Here is a 21,028-nt window from a genome sequence, read left to right on the forward strand (position 1 = left end):
CGAGCGCTTAGGCTAGGCTGGTTGGAAGGGATCTACATTTGATCCTCATTTATTTATCTCTATTCAATTCCTAATTATCTCTTTCTAAGAACTCATTGTTTCATTATATGCTTGATAATTTCTCCCTATTTTGAGTATTTTAAGTATTTTCAGATAATTATATTATCTTTTATATTTCTATTTATATATATGCTATAAAAACAAAATAAAAAAATTTAAACAAAAACCGCCTATGCAGGCGCTTCTAGGCGCTAGTCTCTTGGCCACTGCCAGACTGGCGCCTTATGATTTTTAGAACATTGCATTCAAGTTAAAATGATCGTGCTGGTAATCTATCTGCAAAAGTTATGTGCATTTTATCAGTATTTGTTTATATACTGCGAAGGAAGGACCAGTAATCGATTATAACTTCTCCATGTACCAGAGGCGAAAATGTATCAAGTTAAACTCTACGTCGCACATTAAGATGATGAATTCTACAAAGTTTTGTAGTGATCAGGTGCAGCCTCTGCCTAATGTTTTACATAATCAAATTGAATCACTGCCTAAATAAACAAGGATTTCTGACCCATAAATATACATTAATATGTACACTAGTATTACACTCTTCCGATCTTGTAAGGCATGCGAGAGCCGTTGTCCCGTAGATCCGCTCTTCCGGAACCCTCATGTCAGACCAGACACTGGACAATCAACTTGTCCCTTCCTCCTCTGAACTAGAAGAGGCCTCACTTCCAATTGGACCTGCTCCACCTCCCTGAATATCATCCTCAGACACAGTTTCCTCTGTGGAATTAGAAAATGATGGCCCTACATCATCATCGGTGAGCAAATCTGCCTTCCGTTTCTCCCTGACATCCTTTATTCCTCTTCCTTGAAGGGCCAGTCTTCTGCGCTTTCGAGCTTTTCTCTTGCCCTTTGGATAGTCCTCTCTCTGTGTCTCTATGCTTTTACCTTCCAACTCCTTTGGATTGTTGACCCTGCCATATTCATTATCCTCTGAATCATCAGCATCAAGTTTTCGCTTTTTCCTAGGGTTCGTCTGCCACAGAATGATTTTGAGATTAGAATTATATCAAGGAAGCATCATACGCACAATCCTACTCATTCCTGTTTGAAGTGGATCCCTGTTCAGCAGTACTTAAAATAGGTTAATGTGCAACAATCTAAAAGACCGTTTGAAGTACCATAAATACTAATTCAGCTTCTCCATTGTGTGAAGCAATCTTGCTACATATTCAGTTGTATTACAATTTACAAGTGCTCAATTTACCCTCCCCCAAAAGTGGAAGACGTGCAAAGCACATGATTCCAGTATCACTGTTTGCACATTTAGATATTTGGACCACACAGCAGGCTTTGCGATTAAAAAGTATTGAAGGCTGCAATCAAGTATGTATGACATGCTTTGATGAAACACATACGCACACAGCGAATATCAACAAACTATTCGATATGGTATCAGGAGAGTACCTTCGGACCACGATCAACTAATCGAGCCCATTCATGTCGATTCCGAAGGCAATCAAGAACAGCCTGCGAAGGACTTGTATATGCATAACGCTCTCCATTGTGCTTTCTCAGATTATGCCAGTGCTGCACATAGAAACAAAAACAAAGAAAAAAATGAGAAGTTTTATTTTACTCAACCACCACTGTAGGAAATAACAATTGCACCAAAAATGAGCATTCTTTTAAAGGTAACAATACCGGCATCACAGCATTGCAGAGCTCCTCATACGTCATTCGTCTACCTTTACTCATAATCTCATTTATCAAGCCTGCATGAGGAAAACAGGGATAAGCTAGAATGAATACGAAAACTATGTATAATAAGGAAACCTTACAGTAATATTGCAAGTACCTGGTAAAGTAGGATGAACAGGACCAACTGCCCCTGTATCATCATCGGACGCATTCCTCGGTGAACTGCGTACTGATGACACATTGCGATCATTAGCCTCAGTGGATGAAGATGGACCACTGTTTGCAGTTGGAATGGGGGTAGAAGGGATAGTCTTTTTGTAAGAATGTGAGGCTGTTGAAGATGCATTTTCCTCCCTCCTAGTAGCATCTACTGTACTAGCTGCATCTTGTCTTCTAGGATCAGGAGAAGATGGGACTCTGTCCATCCTCTTAGTTTCATCATCCAGTTCACGGGAACTTCGGACCCCATCTTTATATGCATCCCTCACTTTTCTTCTAGAGCCCTATAGTGTATTAGTCACATTTGTTAGAAGGCCTCGACAATTATTAGTCACAAGTAGCCTAATTGAAAATAAAAGAATTGGCATATTACCGAGTTGTGATCCTTTCCGCTAGAAGAAGATGTACGCTTTATTAACATGCTTGTTGCAGTTGGAGAAGCCAGCTGAGGTAAGCTAGACGCATGACGAGCACGTGGTACACGAGGTACTCTGGGAGAACTGTTGAGTTCTTGATGTAAAAGTAAAGCGAGCTGTAAAAAATCCCCAAAAACTTATTAAGATAACTTCCTACAGGAAATAAAAGATAACAAAAACTTGTGCACTTACTTCCTCATCACTTAGTTTTGCTTGAGAACTTGATGGTGCAGGTGGACAAGAAGGTGGTGCATGACTCTGACTAGTCTTAGAAGAAGTTGTCTGGTTTAACTTTTCACCTCTTTGCAATGCACTTGACGCTGAACTTTTGTTCTGCCCATGTAAAACCTTCTCACTAGAGCCTGAAGGAACTGCAGTATCCCCTTCAGACAATGTCTTGGAAGATGAGTGAAGCAATGAATCTTTTGATTCTGATGTGGTCCGCTTGGATACAGAATCATGTGAATTCCTGCTGAAGTGTGAGGCTTTCAGAGCAGAACTTGTAGGGGATCTTAACTGCTCTTTTACTATTTTCCTTGGCATATTGTCCTTATCGTGATCCATGTCCGCGGATGAAGCACAATCTTTCTTAATGCTAACTTTACTTTCAGACATTATTTGCTGCTTAGTAAATGGATTAGGATTCTGAACATCACCAGATTTTAAGTTCTGAGGAGTGGATGATTTGGGGGTCAAACTGGTGGATGGAACAGTACAAGATTTCCCAGCACTTGCTGTTTTAAGCTGACCCGGTGCTGCTGCAGAGTTTAAGATCCCGCCTGATTTTGAAAGATCTTCTGAAAGCTTCAAACCATGTTTGACATCTGAAGAACATTTTTGCAGAGTAACTGAATCCGCCAAATCTTCTGATTCCCGTTTAGGCTGGCAATCACCAGATAATTCATCACCCCTCTCTGTATGAGAATCACTAACTGCTTCAGAAGTTCTGTCAGCACCTTGCACCTTATGGTCACTGGACAGTGGGATGTTTACTATTACACCATTAAGTTTCGAACTTTCAGACACTTGATCAGAAGATTTGCCGAGATCTTTTGCCTCACCATGAAGAGAAGACTGCACATTCACCGGGCTCTGAGAATTGTCCTCATGGTCTTCAGTTTTCTTATTGGGAGAACGTTGTACGGACCCGTCGCTAGTAGGACAGTGATTCTGAACTTCAACCTCCGGTGCAGTGCTAACATTTTCAATGGGTGGTTTCACATTCAAATTTTCATCTTCTGTGCTATCTCCCTATTGTAAATACAAGAAATGTCACAACTACATAGTTCAAGTCTAATGTCTAAAAACATACGAACCCCTATGTGCATAAATGAACAAAACACCATATGACCATATAATGGGAAGAAAAAAATGCTATCAAGGAAAGACTTGTAATAAATTTAAACTAACGAAAATCTGAACATCCATGCAGGCCAATAAACTAGCATTAGATACCACCCACTGCCCAACCCAGTAACCCTGAAACACTAAAATCTAATGCTTGCATAGAGAATTGAAATAATTGCTGAGGGTTACGTGTGTGTGTGTGCCTATGTTACTTTCTAGAGCCCGTCTAAGTGATCAGTGCAGTACATAGTGCATGTTGCTATAACTATCCAACTTTCAACTTGGTAATAGGCCTACAATGTGCTCAACATAACATACTTAAAAGAAAACAGGAATCTTTAAGACCTTTAAGTTTAAGGAAAAAATGATTAATAATTAATCTATCAAAACAAAGTTTCTTAACTTCATAGAGTTAAAATATTGAAACAACTGCAAGATAAATATGAATAAGGGAATAATGAAAATTGTCGCAGTTGTGCCATCATCAGTGGGGAATAGTGAATATTGAAGCAATGATGAAGTATGGAGTATTGAAAACCATAACATATTAAACCATCGGAATGTGATAAAGATAAACCAACCTGTTCTTGTAGACAATCAGTCCTAGCATCATTTAATTCTAACAATGATGCAACAGCAGCACCATCCATTTTGGTGATAGTCATGTGCCCCGGCACTGCAGAAACTTGGTGTTCCACCTTGTCTTCCTTCAGCCCATCATCAATCTTTTTAGACCTATCAGAAAGTAAGGCTTCTGAAGAGTGATTTTCAACAGTACAGTCTGTCGCAAGAGAAACATTTGGTGCAGGTTCTCTAACCACAGAGTTGCTAGACTTCTTGTACTTCATACTCTGAACATCAGCCTTAGAAATCTTCGGACCTCTGTCCTCAGAAAATTCCAATTGTTTTGCATCACTTGAGGGTGTAAACACTATTAATAAAATTAAAACACAAAAGTTGGAGTCAACAGGAGCATGTCTACTACTGCAAGATTTGACCCACTACTACAATTCTTGCTTTCATTCAATGACAAGTAATAAAATAAAACATATTTTCTCTCATGAAAGGAAAAATTAACACAGCAATCAGTTAAAGCATCCAAAGTACAACAAATCACCTGATTTAGAAGATTGAGCCCCTCTCTTCTTTGCATCAGCCTCTTTCTCAGCAGCTCTAGCCCTCTTCTTGGCACTCCGATCTTTGGATGTACCCAGATCGTCCTTCTTACGCTTACCCGTATGTAATACCATGGGCCGCAGTAAACTCCTCTCCTTCTTCACACCACTCTGAGCACATCTAAGATCACGAACCTCCTTATCCCACCTTTTTGTCTCTTTCAAAGAGACCTTCTTGTCATACCCGCCTTCTTCTCGGCTCCTCATTCCAACCAAAGCAGCCACTGGGCTTGCCAAGACACTCTCATTCAACAAAGAGAACAGAACGCCAGCACCTTTATCCACTGCATTCTCACTGTCTTCATCAAATCTAACATCAGCCTCCTCCTTCTTATCCCAACAAGGGAACTCCCTATACTGAAAATTAAACTTTTTGGGCACATATCCCGTCGACTTCCACAGCTCCGGAGTAAAAACTGACGACAACCCACCAAATATAGCAGGGTCACCCCCTGGAATTCCCTGCACATGCACCCTCTCCTCCATTGGTATATCAGTCCAAAGCCTAAGAGGGCGCCGAGTAGGCATATTCGGTGGTGGCGGAAACGAACTCTCCATTCTCACAGTCTTGGTAGGCAGCTCAACCAACAATTGCGCAACCTCAGTTTCCTCACTATCATTCCTACTATTCCTGCTCTTACATTTATCACAAACAAAATTATCATCTCCCTTCACATACCTAGAACACCGAGTGTGCACCCAAACACCACACTCATCACAATTCACCATCTCTTCCCCATCGTCGAAAGTCACACCACACAAACAATCCACCGTCCACGACTCATCCACCCAGTCGTCCGGCGGGTCCGAACTCTGAAGCCGGTGAGATCGGCCTTTCATATCTCTAATCTTAAATTCCCTAAAACTCAAAAAACCCTAATGCCCCTAAAATTTCACAACCCCCTAGTTCTAATCCTAAATTTCTAATCCTAATCCTAAAATCCAAAATTCACATAGCTATAATCATCTCAGATGCATTGTTCTCAAAACTTATAGAATAACCGTGAATTTGCATAATTAGCCGGAAAAGAGTCCCCGAACATTGAAAACTTCAGTACCTGGAAAATCCGGAGACCTCTGAAATCTTCTGCGGCGGTGGCGAAGAAGAAACAAGAGGCCGTGCTCGGTGGCTCGGTCGCAAACGGCGGCGTTTTAGCACAAGAGTTTCGGATTTGAGAGAAGAAATTTGGCTCTGCGTTCAGGTTGGGATTCAGCGGAACTGAAAGAGATAGAAGCTGTGGGATGAAGGACAAGCTCTGCGTTTTGTTTTGGTTTTGGCGTCCGTTAGTTTTGACTTACGGCGCGGCTCGGCTCGGCTCGGCTCGAAAAAATATCGCGACCCGTGAAAGACAAGCCGGGCCGTGATTATGATAGGGGGTTCAGACTTGGAGAGTTGGAGGGAACTGAAAACGACGTCGGTTGAGTGATGCCTAGGGAATAGCAAAAGAACTATTTGACTAATCGGTCTTAAATTGAGGCTCATTGGGCTTTGAGTTTCGACCCATCCATTAATCCCCGTTGGTCCAACCCAGTGGAGTTTTATAATTCTGACAGGTGTCAACAGTTTGGTCAATTTACCACATTGGGCCTTTCTGGAAGAGAGAGTTTTATTTTGCTTTGAATTTTTCATGATGGGTTAAATACTTGTTACTCCTCAAACTTTACCCTGAAAAACAGTTTAATCCCTCGCATTTTAAATTAAACAGAATAGTCCTTATTTTCTTTAATTCTCACACAACTGGTCCCAAAATGACTATTATACCCTTCATTTCCTCTTCTTTTTTTTTCTTTCTATTTTTCTTATTTATTCTTTTCTACCTCTCTCTCTCTCTCTCTCTCTCTCTCTCTCTCTCTCTCTCTCTCTCTCTCTCTCTCTCTCTCTCTCTCTCTCTCTCTCTCTCTCTCTCTCTCTCTCTCCAAGTTCACCTCCCGACCTCGAGTTTATCCATATCGACAACGACCCATTTTCTGGTCAGGCTAGATCGTTGATAGGATGCCCCACCTCCCTAACCCGAAAATCATGGCTGCCATGACCGGATTCCGATCAACATCATCAACCACCTAAACCTCCCACAACTCCCTGCTCTAGTTCCCCAACCCCAATTCCAGCTCCGACCAACCCAACTCCGATCCAATTTCCAACCAACCTGCCTCCACCGAGCTCCACTCCCAGCCCGCCTACCCCAAATTCTCAGGCTCTTTGCCTTTCCCAACCCACCCTCCCAACCAGGACCCACCGGAGGAGCTTTCTTCATACCCAACAGCACCGGGAGGCCCACCCATATCATTCACTCTGAACATCATCCCATTTCCGGTGAAAGCCCCAAATTCATCAGTAGAATTCGATTCAGTGGTTTCACTCTCGCAATCGGACTCTGAATCTCTATCGTTCTATGCACTGAAGTCGGAATAGGATTCGATATCAGAGGAATTCGATTTGGGGCGACCTGACCCGGAATCTTGATCCTCAATGATCACAGGATCCTCCTCCTATTTCTCAATTCAAATCACATAAAGATGAAGCAAGCTCAATAACACCAACACCTATGAGAATCTGCTAAGACCTTTGTGGCTATGAGTGTTCTATGCACAGCGCAAAGCTCGTTGATGGTAAGCAGTTTGCCCAAAACGGCAGCATTTACGATCTCTGATACGTCCTCGATGGAGTGGAGATCGGACAACAGAGACCCGATAGCTGCGATGGCAGAGACTGCAGCGGTGGTTTGATGTAGAAGCTTCTGGCTCTCGGATTTGGACTTTATGAATGGAATTTGGGCCTTTTGCGGGGTGGGTAATCCCATGGAGGTGGAGGCGAGAGTGGAGATGTGGTTGCAGATGGAGGCTCATTCGAGCCATTCGAGGATTTTGAGGGTTTCAGATTGGAGGGAATGGGCGAGGAAGAGTTAGTGACGGCGGCGGTGGCGGTGGCAGTGGGTTTGGGGAAGAGAGGGCTGCAGAGCTATACTGTTGGACAAGGATAGGAACCCAACCATTCAAAAAAAAAAGAAAAGGATAGGAACCCAAAGGAAGAGGAATCGGAAGAAGAAGAAAAAATAGAGATAAATGAATGATGTGAAGGTCTGGAGAGAGAGAGAGAGAGAATAAATATATAAAAAAGAAGAGAAGAGAAAAAGTAAAAGAAAAGAGACAAAAAAAAAGTGAGGGGTATAATAGTCATTTTGGGACTAGTTGTGTGAGAATTAAAGAGAATAATGACTACTCTGTTTAATTTAAAAGGAGAGGGACTAAACTGTTTTTCAGGGTAAAGTTTGAGGAGTAACAAGTATTTAACCCTTAAATGATCAATGCTAGGATCTCAAATTATTATACCAAAATTGTATCCCAAATGACATGGCAACTGCCATGTAATCACTTTTGACTAGATAATTTCCTATGTGTATTTATGAAAATTAAGTCTTCAAGAAAAAAATTATTAGAAATAGTATTAAATCTCTAATTGGCCAAACGAAGAAGATGATGAACTAAATATGCCCTGCAATCAAATAATCAAATTCCCCACAATCCCAATACTCAACCCTAGAATCACAAGCCATCATCATCCATCTTTGATACAACGTACTCTTCAATTTGGATTGCCTCCAATAGGAAGAGATAACGTGAAAACCACATTTGGGATAATTAGATCTAAAAGGAGACTGATTTCACTAGGTATTGCAATGGTGAGACCTAGGTCTATGAATTCTTTAGAAAGAGAGATTGGGCGAGAGATTTTCTTCGTTAGATTTCTTTGATGGTTTTCACTCACTTCAAGGAAATTTAGTCTCCTTCCAAAATCAAGTGGATTAATTACCTGGGAATGTACCAGTAATGGTGGCTTAGGGTTTCAAAACAATGTTTTTTATTTGTTAAGAAAAAAATAATTATATAAACTAAAAGTAATTATTGGGGACAAGTGGAAATTACAAAGTGATGATATGGCAGTTGCCATGTCATTTGGTATGTGAGTTTGGTAGAAAAATTTGGGATCTCTAGCATTTTTCAAATTAAATATATAAATGAAGAAAAACGATTTATTGCATAATGGGAGATAGCACTGAGGCGAAGCAGGGTAATATAAAATGGAAAATGTATGTTCCGTATTTGTAGGGACTAAACCACTCAGTCTCATTAAATGCAATGCAAAAATACTATACTAAAAATGTGGAAACAAGGGTTGTAAATGATCCTAAAGATTGGTCACAATATAACAAGATTTTGGACGAAATGTAATCGTAGTATCATTTCAATAAGAACACGTAAGCCTATAATTTTGTTTTGAATTGTTGAAAACATTACTACGCACCCCAATAGTAAGGAATGGTGAAATATTGAGTTGAGTTTGGACTAAATTAGAAGTGTAACCCTTTAAAAAACAAAATTCGAAACTCATTTGAGACGTGCCCACTATTTGTGATATTATCTTATCTTATAATAGTGTGCAGGACTGTCCTAATTGAGCTAACAACTAAACCAAACCCTAAGGTTGGAGATTAATATCCCATCTAATCTCCAATGACATGGTAAAGTATTAATGTCATATCACAACGAGAAAATTCTTTCTCACCCACCAAACCACCCTTTTAATTTCTGTTATTGAGTTACCATCAATTGGTCAAACATCCAAATTTTATTCAATAATAAGAATTAATTTTCCAAATATAACATCTTTTTGTACCAAGGTCTTCAAAACCATCATTTACTTCACCAAAAAAACTATACTTTCCTTTGAAATTAATCCCCATTAGACGTCACAATAATGGCCATAACCATCACGCGCAATAGCAAACAAGGACAAATTTTATTTTGATTTATATTGTTCATTTGTTCTATCTAATCTAATCTAGGGTAATTCTTATATACCCAAGTCATGCATGAAATAGACCGTTTGCCACACCAAATAGGCAAATAATAAAGGGAGCATATTCTTGTGTGGGAATTAAAGATACTACTAAACATAATAATATTCAACTCTCTCACCCACAAGTCTTGCCAAGTGATCTGTTCTTTTTTTTTTTTTTTTCACCACAAACCATAAGGTAAGTAAGACGGTGACAAGTAATAATAAAAAAATAAAAAAATTTGTATTTCTTGAAAGGAAAATGAAAACTATTGCTAATTTAATGTGATTTTGTTAATAATTTTCAAACTGCAACTAATCATTATTTATTAACTAATTATGTTCCATGTGTTACGTATCCGGTAGTTTGATACTCTGATACTACTAGAGCTAAAACTGTTTTTAGATAAGCAAGTTAACCTTTGTGTTTCAGAGATACGATTTCATTTTGGGAAAAATCATTACTGAATTGAATGAAACCTTTTTTTTTTTGTAAAGCCATTTCACATAAATTCCGAGTCACTAGAAGTTAAAATGCGCTTTTAAAATATTAAAAAGGATAAAGAAGAATTTCTTGGGGAAATAGTGGAATGACGGAAACGCCCCTCGACCGACTGGTACTAACAGTCTGTTTAGTCCTCTCCGAGTTCCGGTAAAATCCAAATAGTCCGGAGGAGACGCAGGGAGAGAGAGAGAGAGTTACTGACTACTGGGTAAAGGTCAAAAAGATTGGCCTCCTCCCTCCTCCCTCCTCCCAAGATTAATTATTCAACGCAATCAATCTTCGCCTGCCCTTCCTCCTCATCCACCATTTCCATCGCGCCACGTGGTCACATACGACCTACGCCATCACCATGATCCCCAACACCATCCTTATGTAAATGTCATGTACATCAAAAGGAAAAAATGAATGAGATGCTTTGAGGCTTAGAGCTATCATCTCTCAGTTTCAGAACAACCCTTCCCTTCTCTCTCTCTCTCTCTATCTATCGCCATTTTCAGGACTACCATGTCATGTAAACAGAGAGCTCCTCTTGCTTAGACTCTCTCTCACTTCTCATTTAATAAAACCAAATAAAAACAAAAACCCTTAAAACACTGTGAGAGGAGAGAGCTCGAATTTTCAATCTTTTTTATTTTTATTTTTCGGGTATAAATTCTTCCCATTTCGTATTCTCCGTAGTGATCTCGAGGTGCGATTGTTCTTAGGCTCTGTCCCGCTGTTGATCGGCAATCAAAGTTTTAATCTTTTTTTTTTTTTTTTTTTATACATATTTTTGTCTCTGAAGTCTCAAAAGGGAAAGAGAGAGGAAGAAGAAAGAGGAGAGAGGAATTATGGCAGTGGTTGAGAATCTCGAGAATGCTGGGGTGGAGTTGGGGAAGACCGTGGGGTCCGCCTCAGCGAATCGGAACCCGGAGGTTACGACGGAGCAGCCATCGGCGGCTGCTGCTGGTGTTGCCGTGACATCCAACGATCAGGATCAGTCCTCGGCCAAGCACGGGCCTTTACGGCAGCGGCTCGAGGCGGCTCTACAGCAGCAGCAGTACGCGATGGTAAACGGGAACCAGAACGGTCAGCTGAGCTTCGATCATCACCAGCAGCGATCTAACGACGAGATGAACGGCGGGGATCACCACGACGTGGGGGACAGCTTCAATCGGGACATGAGGGAGCTGAGGGAGCTCTTCTCTAAGCTCAACCCCATGGCGGAGGAGTTTGTGCCTCCCTCACATGCTAACAACAACCATGGAATCAGCGGTGGGTTTGTTGACTTCACCGCACTGATGATGCAGAATGGAAACAGAATCGGACAAATTAACGGTGGTGGTTTTCCCGGCCGACGAGTATGTACATCATTCATTCTTCATTTTGATTTTGACTGTTTGTCTGGATTGTGTGGGAATGAATGAAAAAAGATCGAATATTTTTGTGTTGGGTGAGTCATTTGAGATGAATTTGACTGCTATAATTGGAGATTTTAGTGCTATTAGACTCTGTGTTGGTTACTGCATTATCAAGACTTTATTGATTGATGGGCTTGTCTGTGTAATTTTTTGTTCTTTTATCAGAGGAATAATCAAGGAAAGAGGAGAATGAACAGCAGGACCAGTCTAGCCCAGCGAGAAGATAGAATTCGAAGGACTGTGTATGTGTCTGACATTGATCAACAGGTACAAAAGTCACATTCTTTATGGTTTTCATAGTCTTTACTATTTATGTGAACTGATGTGGTTGCTTTTTGGAACATAGGTCACTGAGGAACAGCTCGCAGCGCTATTCATTACTTGTGGGCAGGTAATGTGGTATTCTTTTGAAGAGCTTTTTCATTGCCTGATCAAAGTTTCTGGTTTTGAACAATTGGCATTTTGTGTGGGTGAAGGTTGTTGACTGTCGAATTTGTGGTGACCCGAATTCTGTACTCCGTTTTGCCTTTATCGAGTTCACTGATGAAGGTAGTGTGGGTTGGCCATATGCTGAGATTATATTGAAGCATATATTTGAAGAGTTATATGTTGCAGTTACGATTTGCTAATTGCTATTGTACTGTTTATTGATTTGGTTCATGGTTTTTGTTTAAGCAGAAGGTGCAAGGGCTGCTTTGAGTCTTGCCGGGACAATGCTTGGGTTCTACCCTGTGAGGGTGTTGCCTTCTAAGACAGCTATTGCACCTGTTAACCCAACATTCTTGCCTCGGGTAAGTGAACCTCTTTTTTTGAGACAGTTGCAGATTTCTGAACTTGAAGTCTTTTAGATCCCAAAATCAAGAGTTTCTTTCTTAATAACATGGGTGTTCTTTATACTTTGGTTTAGACTGAAGATGAACGTGAGATGTGTGCAAGAACGATATACTGTACAAATATTGACAAGAAGGTACTTTTATTGGGAGAATTTGTCATGTGTTGGCACCTAGGTTTTTAAATTTCTTATGTGACTGTTATTTGGCTTAATTTTTTCAGGTTTCTCAAGCTGATGTTAAGCTCTTTTTTGAATCAGTTTGTGGAGAGGTTTGTGATTTCTTGGGGAAATTTGAGTATTATGTTTCCTTTTGTCTTTTTGTTCGTAACAGTGACTACTGTATTGGACTCCATTCATGAGGATATCTCTTCTGCTGCAGGTTTATCGTCTGAGGCTGCTGGGAGACTATCACCACTCCACTCGTATTGCATTTGTTGAGTTTGTGATGGTATTTATCTCTTCCTCTAATCTTGCATTTGTATTTTCTGTTTTTTTTTTTCTTCTCATATTAGTATTTGTTTTAGCTTTTATCTACTAGTTCAAGCTAAGAATACGTGAGGATAGTAATACATGAAGCAAAAGCTGATAGTTTAAGAGTTTCTTTTATTTCCCTTGACAAGTGTGACTATTGTGTCTCAGTGATGCGTGCGATAAATGTGTTAGATAAGAAGCTAGTTGTGTAATAGGAATACATTGTTGATGATTTTATGAATGAAATGTGTTCTGGGACTGATAGAGAGAGCAAAGTTGCTTTGAAACTCTATTTTAAGCCTGCAGAGATGATTTACTTTGAAGTTCATTCATCTCCATACTAACTATTATTATCCTTAGATGGGTAGTATATTTTGAGGTCTCTACTCTTGTAAAGGACAGGTGAATGGTTTGTTTATTGTGAGTTTTAAATCGTAAGGCACTGGTTGGCCTGTGGACTAACAGCTTAGGCTATTAGTGACACTGATAAACCAACAAGTTTTATTACGGAATCAGAGAAGGAGATTCTAAGAATTCTAATGCTTGCACCTGCAGCCTTCTAATGTAGGTGAACTTACGCACTTCAGGTGTTTCTAGGTAGGTTGAGAGAAGCCAGCACGTATTTGGGAGCTTTAGACTAAAACAACAATTCAGCCCACATCCTAATAGTTTAAGTTTTTGGGTACAATGGGAACAAATAGAGTTATCAATTAGCTATTACTGCCAATTCATTCTCAAAGAGCATCCAATATGATAGCTTTTCTGCATTTCTGACCATAAGGGAGTATCCAAGAGTTGAATTATGCTTAAAAGAATTTATAGCTCTTGATTGCCATGAATTGGTTAGAATCGAAATCAGTTTACCAGGTGTGTTCAACATTTTAATTCACCCGTCTTTTTGCACTATAGTTGGTGCAACATTGAAAGCATTTTATAACTTTGTTTTCCATGCCTCCTCACAGCCCATGGGTGTGATATTCAATAAGCTTAGTTATACTCTCCTTCTCTTGTGATATCTTCTTTTGGAGGGAAGTCTTTTAAGGTCCAGTTAACTGAGTATTAGCTCATTCTTTTTACACATTAAGTCTCTTGTGCATTGTGGAACATACCGAGCAGTAATTAGTGGCACCTGCTAAAATGAGTATTATTGGAGAGTTACTAGTGTCAATATACCAGCTGTCTTGGATTTCCTTATCCTTTTAAGTGTCGCTGTTTTCGGCCAAGTTCCAACAGTGGACCCTTGGTATTTATGTAAACACTTATTGCCAGTCATTATTAAAAGTCCCAATATGATGCAGAAACTATTGTTTTCCTTCTGCTCCACTATCTGAAACAAGGAAACTCTGATTACTGGTCTTCCCTGGTGACAGAATATTTGATGGGTGATGTGAAATCTAATAATCTATGGTTCCTGTTTCGGGTTTCTTGTTGGGACAGTTGGCATGGGGATGGGAGGAATTTTGCTGCTTTTAAGCAGTATTTCTCTACTAGATGGTTTGACCACACAGAAGGCATGTGTTGAAATATTTGACACAGATACTCATGGGAAAGTTTTAATCGGGCAAGTTAGTGTTATTGGAGGATTTGGAAAACACACATATCTTTGGCGCAGTCTGGGTTCTATAGCGGTATATTGTAGAAGTGGAATCAAGTGATTTGTAAAGTAGGCATGGATCTTGTATACAAGATAAATGTTCACCGGAATGCCTACCATTCTATGTTTAGTGATCGGAATGTTGTTTGATTACAAGTTATATCTACTTATAAAAAATAGACCGTCATATTGGTTGCTGCAGTTTGTTAGAATATAATGGTAATGTGCTTCATCCTGCAGGCTGAAAGTGCAATTGCTGCTCTCAACTGTAGTGGTGTGGTTTTGGGATCATTGCCAATCAGGTTAGATTTCCATGCTGGTTTATCTTTCTATACTCCCAATAGAATAAGAAGTATGAAATTTCTAGATTAGTGTTGGTTTACTAATCTCTGGTGTCTTGTATAAACAGGGTAAGTCCATCCAAGACACCTGTTCGTCCACGCGCTCCTCGCCTTCCCATACATTGATTCATCTTTGGCATCCAAGACTGATTTACAGTTCCGGTTTAAATATATTTAAATACACACAACTATGTAAAGATGTTCTCCATGCCTCTGGTCGTTCCTGGTTTATCTTATACCTGTCCTTGGCTTGATATAGCCTTGGATCTTTTGTTCCCTTAGAGGTTTATTATGTTGTTATCTGGAATATAGAGTTGGACAAGAACTTGAGGCTGCACATGATTTCATGTATTATTGTCCATTTTGGGTTGTGGTCTTTTCCCAAAGACTAAACTCTTCAAAGTAGTTCCTGACATATGAAGACCCTTTTAACAGTCCTTTTGTAAGTTAATTAAATGGTTCTTTCGTTAATGAGTGGTTTATTAAGCTTGCTCATTTATATTAATCAACTCCTTGTGCTGCTCATTTTTGTTAGATGTGTTTGAAGATTTTGCCCCGTGTTGTACGGTCTTAGTACACTTCTATCTGAAAATATGTTATCCAGTGTACTTTGATTGTTATAGAGGCCCAATAAGGATTACATTGTTAGCTGGGAAGCAATGATGGGGAAGAAATGTGATTAGAGGCAAAAAGGTATGGTCTGCATTATGCTCTGTTGTCAGCCTCAAACCCAGGTTTTGCTCTGGAGCTCTTATTGTTATTATTCGATTATCTATAAGATTACATTTAGGAACAACTGTTAACTAAAAAATGCTAATAATGGTGGTCAGCTCCGATATGACCATTGATGTTGGCTTAACGTCAATCAAGATCTAAAGAAAGCACCATTCCATCATAGATGAGGGCATGAGGCGTTGCTCCCAGCGCCCCATCCATGGAACAGTATCCTTGGGAACAAACTAAAGACGAGTTGTGGTCATTCTGGTTTACCCTGTAAAGTCAATCCGATAAACGTGTAAATCAATTTCTTATAGAGAGAACAACCGTGATTGAATGGTAATGCTGTACAACCATTTATACATCAGAATGACTCATTAAACAGAAAGATACATCACAGAGTTTATTTGTTTGAATTATCAACGCAAAGGTGAGAAACCTTTGAGTCAATTCAACGCATATGTTGACCGAACTGAAGTGCATGCTCCACAACACCGGCATATGCAATCAGGACCGTGACAGTGAAACAGAGCTCACAGATGCAGAACGCATCTCAGTGACTGGCCTTCAACGAGCAACTTAAACGCATCGTTTATCTTCTCGAAGGGAAGCTCATGTGTTATGAACTCGTCTAAATCGACCACCTGATGAGATGAAAATTTGTTCAGAACTGGAAATGAACATATACTGTATTGAACTGAGAGAGGATAGCGGAACGTTATATACTAACCCCTCGCATGCATTCTTTGGCAAAACGGGGGAGTTGGCTCTTCCCTTTGAAGCCTCCAAACACAGATCCAATAATTCCTCGACCATGAAACAGTTCCATTGGATGGAGGGCAAGCATTTTTGGGGTTGCATGAATTCCCAATATCACAGTAAAGCCCCATCCCTACAATGTTAATAATTGAAAGAAGGGATACTAGATATCAATTATCAGGTAAAATTGAAAATTCCTCCAACTGAATCGAACTCTTACTAGATAGTTTGCCGTATTAAGCTGCTAAATTATTGATCTAATTAAGGTCATTGTAATGTAAACCAATGCAAGTGGCCTAGTGGTTCTTGCCTAGTTGGGTGTGCTCCCCAACCTAGGTTCGAACCCCGAAGCTGTCAAAGTGGCCAGGCACTATGCTGCAATGCACAGTTGGAGCATTTCACATGCGCCGAAGGGGTTTATCTTGGGTCTAGGAGGCCGAACCCAAAGGCTTAACAAAGTCAAAAAAAGGTCATTGTAATGTATGATCTAAATTATATCGATCAAATTTAATACCGTGAGGGGTGGGGACGAGTAAAGGATATTGCTCCCACTCAAATTTTATGAAAGCATTACCATGCCAAGCAACTACATATGTTTTGCTACTTTTTTTTTAGATAAGATATTTTTTTAAAATGTCTAATAAGAGACTTGGATAAATAGATATGAACAATAAAGAGCGAGAGAGTTAGACAGGATAAAAAAGACAAAAGAAAGTGTTTGGAGACTATCAAATAATTAAGACAAAGACAAAGTATTTAACGAATTATCAATAGATATATACGTACCTCATGTGTGCAGAGAAAGGCTTCCCGAAGAACATCAGAGTTTCCTACACACTCGAAGCTATAGTCCACACCTCCTTCTGTTATTTCCCCGATTCTCTGCAACAATGTCGGGCCATGAATTGTTAATATATATATATATATATATATATTGCAGAAAACGTGATCTTGCAGTCCGGGAGAAGAAGAAGATAACTATATTATATAGAATTCAATTGTTGAAAGACCAAGTAATCTAGTAGTAGGTCTAGTCTAGTCTTCATTATAAATTAGAGAAAATTTCGCAAACAGTGTTCCGAAAATTTCGCAAACAGTGTTCCAAGTAAAGACCACTAATAATTCTTATACATAAAGTTCCAAACCAAACATTTCGGTACACGAAATCTGAAACTCGACCCACTATCAGTACGCGACGTCAATTTTTGACACTAAAATGTCCATTATGCCCTCAGTTTTTTTTTTTTAATAATTTTTTTTTCTGTTATTTTTTTTTCCTTCGTTTTTATCTCTTTCTTCTTCCTTCTTCCTTCTTCCGGGCTCACTCCCTCGCTTCCAACGCCGCCCTTACCCTCCAATTGAACACCCATTCCTCCACCCGAGAGCAGGTTCTGCTCTAAATTTAGTAGCTGGGTTAACAAAGGTGGGTGAGCTCGGGCTTCTTCTCACATGAAAACAGAGGTGGGTTTCGTGGAGCCGGAAGAAGGAAGAAGAAAGAGATAAAAATGAAGGAAAAAAAAATAACAGAAAAAAAAATTATTAAAAAAAAAAATTGAGGGCATAATAGACATTTTAGTGTCAAAAATTAACGTCGTGTACTGATAGTGGGTCGAGTTTCAGATTTCGTGTACCGAAATGTTTGGTTTGGAACTTTATGTATAAGAATTATTAGTGACCTTTACTTGGTGTACTGTTTGTGAAATTTTCCCTATAAATTATGATAACAGATCGAACTGACCTCATGCAAAGGCTTTCCAGGTTCGGTAGGGTTTATGAAATCTGTGATTCCCATTGCTTGGCCTATGTTCACATTACGAAACGAGTACTAAATTAATTAGCAAATCTTATAGAAATTAGAATCTAAATACCTTATTGATTATCAAAATTAAACAAAAGAAGACTATACCTTTGATGAATTTATTGGGGTTAATGTCAACCCCAATTATTTTAGATGCTCCCCTGGCTCTTGCTCCTTCAGCAACCTGACCCAATTTCCAACTTGCATTTAGTTTAATAACATGGATAACAATGAAAAATCCCAGTTGATTAAGACTGGTGCATTCGATAAATAATTGGAAATAATGATAGAGTATGTGTTAGATCTTATAATTGTATAATCTACTAAATACTTTTATGTCAAGTATGCCTGCACCAAGAAATGAGAACTTGTATTCTTTAATCCTGCTTAATGAATTATATATTCATAGCTAGTTAAGAAAAACATATGAACCTAGCTAGTAATTTAGTAGTAACAATAGTTTTAATTATCTAAAGTCGGCATCTTTATTTTAATTAAAACTTCAAGTCAACAACGTTATATATGGCATTTAGTAATTAGTATAATGGCATGCACATAGGAGCTGATAACCTGATACCGGCCTCCATCCTCTATGCATGCATGCAATTTCACAAAAAATAATGAATATATACATTTTCTCTTTAAAAACTTTATCGATGATCTAACACGAGTTACGAGTCATTGTACATGAAAATCATATCCAAAAATCAAATGAATAGAATTGAATTTACAGCAAGTCCGACGGCGCCTAAACCGAAAATGGCAACGGTCGAGCCGGGTTGAACATTGGCAACATTCCATGCAGCACCAACTCCTACATATCACAGTTAGTGTCAATTTTCAGGTGTACAAGTGAAAATGCCTCGCAATTATTGAAAACTAAAAGGGACGTACATCGATCTCTATGAGTTGCTACAAGAATGTGAATTGCATAAGATCGCTATCAAGTGCAGAAAAATTCTAGATTTTGTTTGTTAATACATCGATGTTAATGTCCCCTTGAGAAGGGGAGCATTGTTTTTTTTCTCTAATTTTGGACAATAATCGAGGTCACATGCATCAAATTGTTCTTGAACTTTTCTTTGATATAGATAACATAGATAAACATTTTGAACAAGCAGCCCTTCCTCACATTATGGATCCTGTGTTTTTAAGTGCATGCTTGGCTCTTTGCAACAAGACAAATTTCAAGTCAGATATGGACCAGACTTATGGTATCATCATCAAACAATTAATATCTCAAAATTAAATAATTATAGCATAAGTTTACTATTAGATGAATAATTTGATGTCAAAATCACCGAGTACAAGTAATGACAAATGTTAACGACGTATTATTTTACTTAAATATCGGTATTAATGTGGGCCAACACATGGAAGCATTAATTTCGATGCAGACATACCAGTTGAAACACCACAACTGAGCAATGTCATCTTCTTGAGGGGAGCTTCCGAGTCAATCTTGACTACACAGGCGGACTCAAGAACTGTGTACTCGCTGAAAGTTGATGTGCTGAGAAAATGATATATGGGTTTTCTATCACCGGCATCCTTGACTATTATGGAGAACCTAGTTTTACCATCACTGTTCATCACCGTCTTCATCGGGTTTACTCCAAAGTTGTTACAGATATTAGTCTTCTGATGCTTGCAGCAGATGCAGTCACCACACTCCCCGTTGAAGATAGGGATCACATGATCCCCTTCTTTCATGTCTGTCACACCTTCACCAACGCTCTCAACAATTCTGCTCATCCATCAAGATATTAAAGGCTATGAATTTCCGATGTGAGATCGAAATACTCTCAGTAAATAATTAAAGTACAAGTACTACTACCATTACTTACCCGGCGGCTTCATGGCCTAGAATGCGAGGAAAGGCACGCTGAGCTTCATTCTTTACAAAAAAACATGAAAAGAAAAATACTTTAAATAGTGTTAAATTAAATATAAGGATGGAAATGTTGTCGTCTAACACAATTCCGCTTTTGTTCTTAGATTGTTAATCTGGACCACCCGTTACGTTCTTCATACATAATGTGTAGTCTACATTCACAACATAAAGTTTCTAATGTTGCCGGTCCGGCAAGAGAACATTATTGAATTGAACATAGTGTCCTATATATACCTCTCCTTTCCAAGCACTGAGATCAGTGTGACAGATTGAGGTGAAGAGGATCTTGATTCGGACCTCCTTTTTCTGCGGCGGGTCCACTTGAACTTGTTGCATCACAAAAGGCTCCCCGGGACCCCAAACAACAGCAGCTTCACGATCGACCACCATTTATATCAGCCATGTAAGTTCGAGTGCTTGATGAAACATATATGCAAAACAGTGAGACTAGCTCTTACCTCTGCAGGTGATGACCTTTCCGGTTGTCTTCCCCATCTCTCTGTTGGTGTGTGGTTGATCTTAAGCTAAGGCTTGTGACAGTAGAGTAATAGTGGTATTTGCTTTCTGTATTCCCTGTTCAAAACAGTGCATATATACCCAGAAGGGGGAAATTAGAAGGAAGAAGATAGCAATAAAAGCAACCTCAGGGTTTCGGTGGTTAAAAAGGGTAGCTAGCTAGCTATAACATTTATGAGGGATAAATCTTAGCTATATGACTATATATATGCAAAGGTGATGGCATTATATATAGGAGTATAGGACTCTGAATCAGCTGTACGTGTATAGATAGCTAGGACTAATATAAAGGATTATCATTGACTTTGTAATATATTTCTGTAAAGAAACAAAGAATGGAAGCTACAAGCCAGCCATTTGATTAATAGGATGCAGTGTGGACTATGCCTAAGACTTGGTCCATTGCTAGGGCTTTGTTCCGATTGGGATTAGGTTATGGCGCTGATAGCACCCAAATTGTCATTTACTCATATTCAAAAGCTATATCCCATTGACCTTTG

General features: G+C 39.2%; 3 protein-coding genes across 4 annotated transcripts; 1 reads left to right on the forward strand and 2 right to left on the reverse strand.

Moving 5' to 3' along the window:
* Positions 1–435: 435 nt before the first annotated feature.
* On the reverse strand, positions 436–6,115 carry LOC133741787 (uncharacterized). 2 transcript variants are annotated; one of them, XM_062169506.1, is made up of 8 exons: positions 4,807–6,115; positions 4,271–4,620; positions 2,535–3,593; positions 2,300–2,458; positions 1,865–2,210; positions 1,711–1,781; positions 1,474–1,596; positions 436–1,042 (listed from the first exon to the last, which is right to left on the reverse strand). In XM_062169506.1, exons 1-8 carry the CDS (start codon positions 5,702–5,704, stop codon positions 692–694), a joined length of 3,357 nt encoding a protein of 1,118 aa, XP_062025490.1. In that variant the 5' UTR covers positions 5,705–6,115; the 3' UTR covers positions 436–691. The 2 variants fall into 2 exon arrangements, with proteins under 2 accessions (XP_062025490.1, XP_062025491.1); XM_062169507.1 differs by having other exon boundaries at positions 988–1,127.
* A 4,397-nt stretch (positions 6,116–10,512) lies between these two features.
* On the forward strand, positions 10,513–15,349 carry LOC133742124 (polyadenylate-binding protein-interacting protein 11). Its single transcript, XM_062169806.1, has 11 exons — positions 10,513–10,851; positions 10,991–11,546; positions 11,772–11,873; positions 11,953–11,997; positions 12,083–12,155; positions 12,285–12,397; positions 12,514–12,573; positions 12,660–12,707; positions 12,818–12,886; positions 14,744–14,805; positions 14,913–15,349. Exons 2-11 carry the CDS (start codon positions 11,037–11,039, stop codon positions 14,968–14,970), a joined length of 1,140 nt encoding a protein of 379 aa, XP_062025790.1. The 5' UTR covers positions 10,513–10,851; positions 10,991–11,036; the 3' UTR covers positions 14,971–15,349.
* Positions 15,350–15,843: 494 nt separating this feature from the next.
* Positions 15,844–20,769, reverse strand: LOC133742123 (alcohol dehydrogenase-like 4). Its single transcript, XM_062169805.1, has 10 exons — positions 20,471–20,769; positions 20,247–20,383; positions 19,966–20,015; positions 19,522–19,865; positions 18,850–18,932; positions 18,227–18,302; positions 18,059–18,120; positions 17,107–17,202; positions 16,292–16,453; positions 15,844–16,205 (listed from the first exon to the last, which is right to left on the reverse strand). Exons 1-10 carry the CDS (start codon positions 20,505–20,507, stop codon positions 16,095–16,097), a joined length of 1,158 nt encoding a protein of 385 aa, XP_062025789.1. The 5' UTR covers positions 20,508–20,769; the 3' UTR covers positions 15,844–16,094.
* Between the last annotated feature and the right edge of the window lie 259 nt (positions 20,770–21,028).

Source organism: Rosa rugosa, chromosome 4 (assembly GCF_958449725.1).
Source record: "Rosa rugosa chromosome 4, drRosRugo1.1, whole genome shotgun sequence".
Lineage (NCBI taxonomy): Eukaryota > Viridiplantae > Streptophyta > Magnoliopsida > Rosales > Rosaceae > Rosa > Rosa rugosa.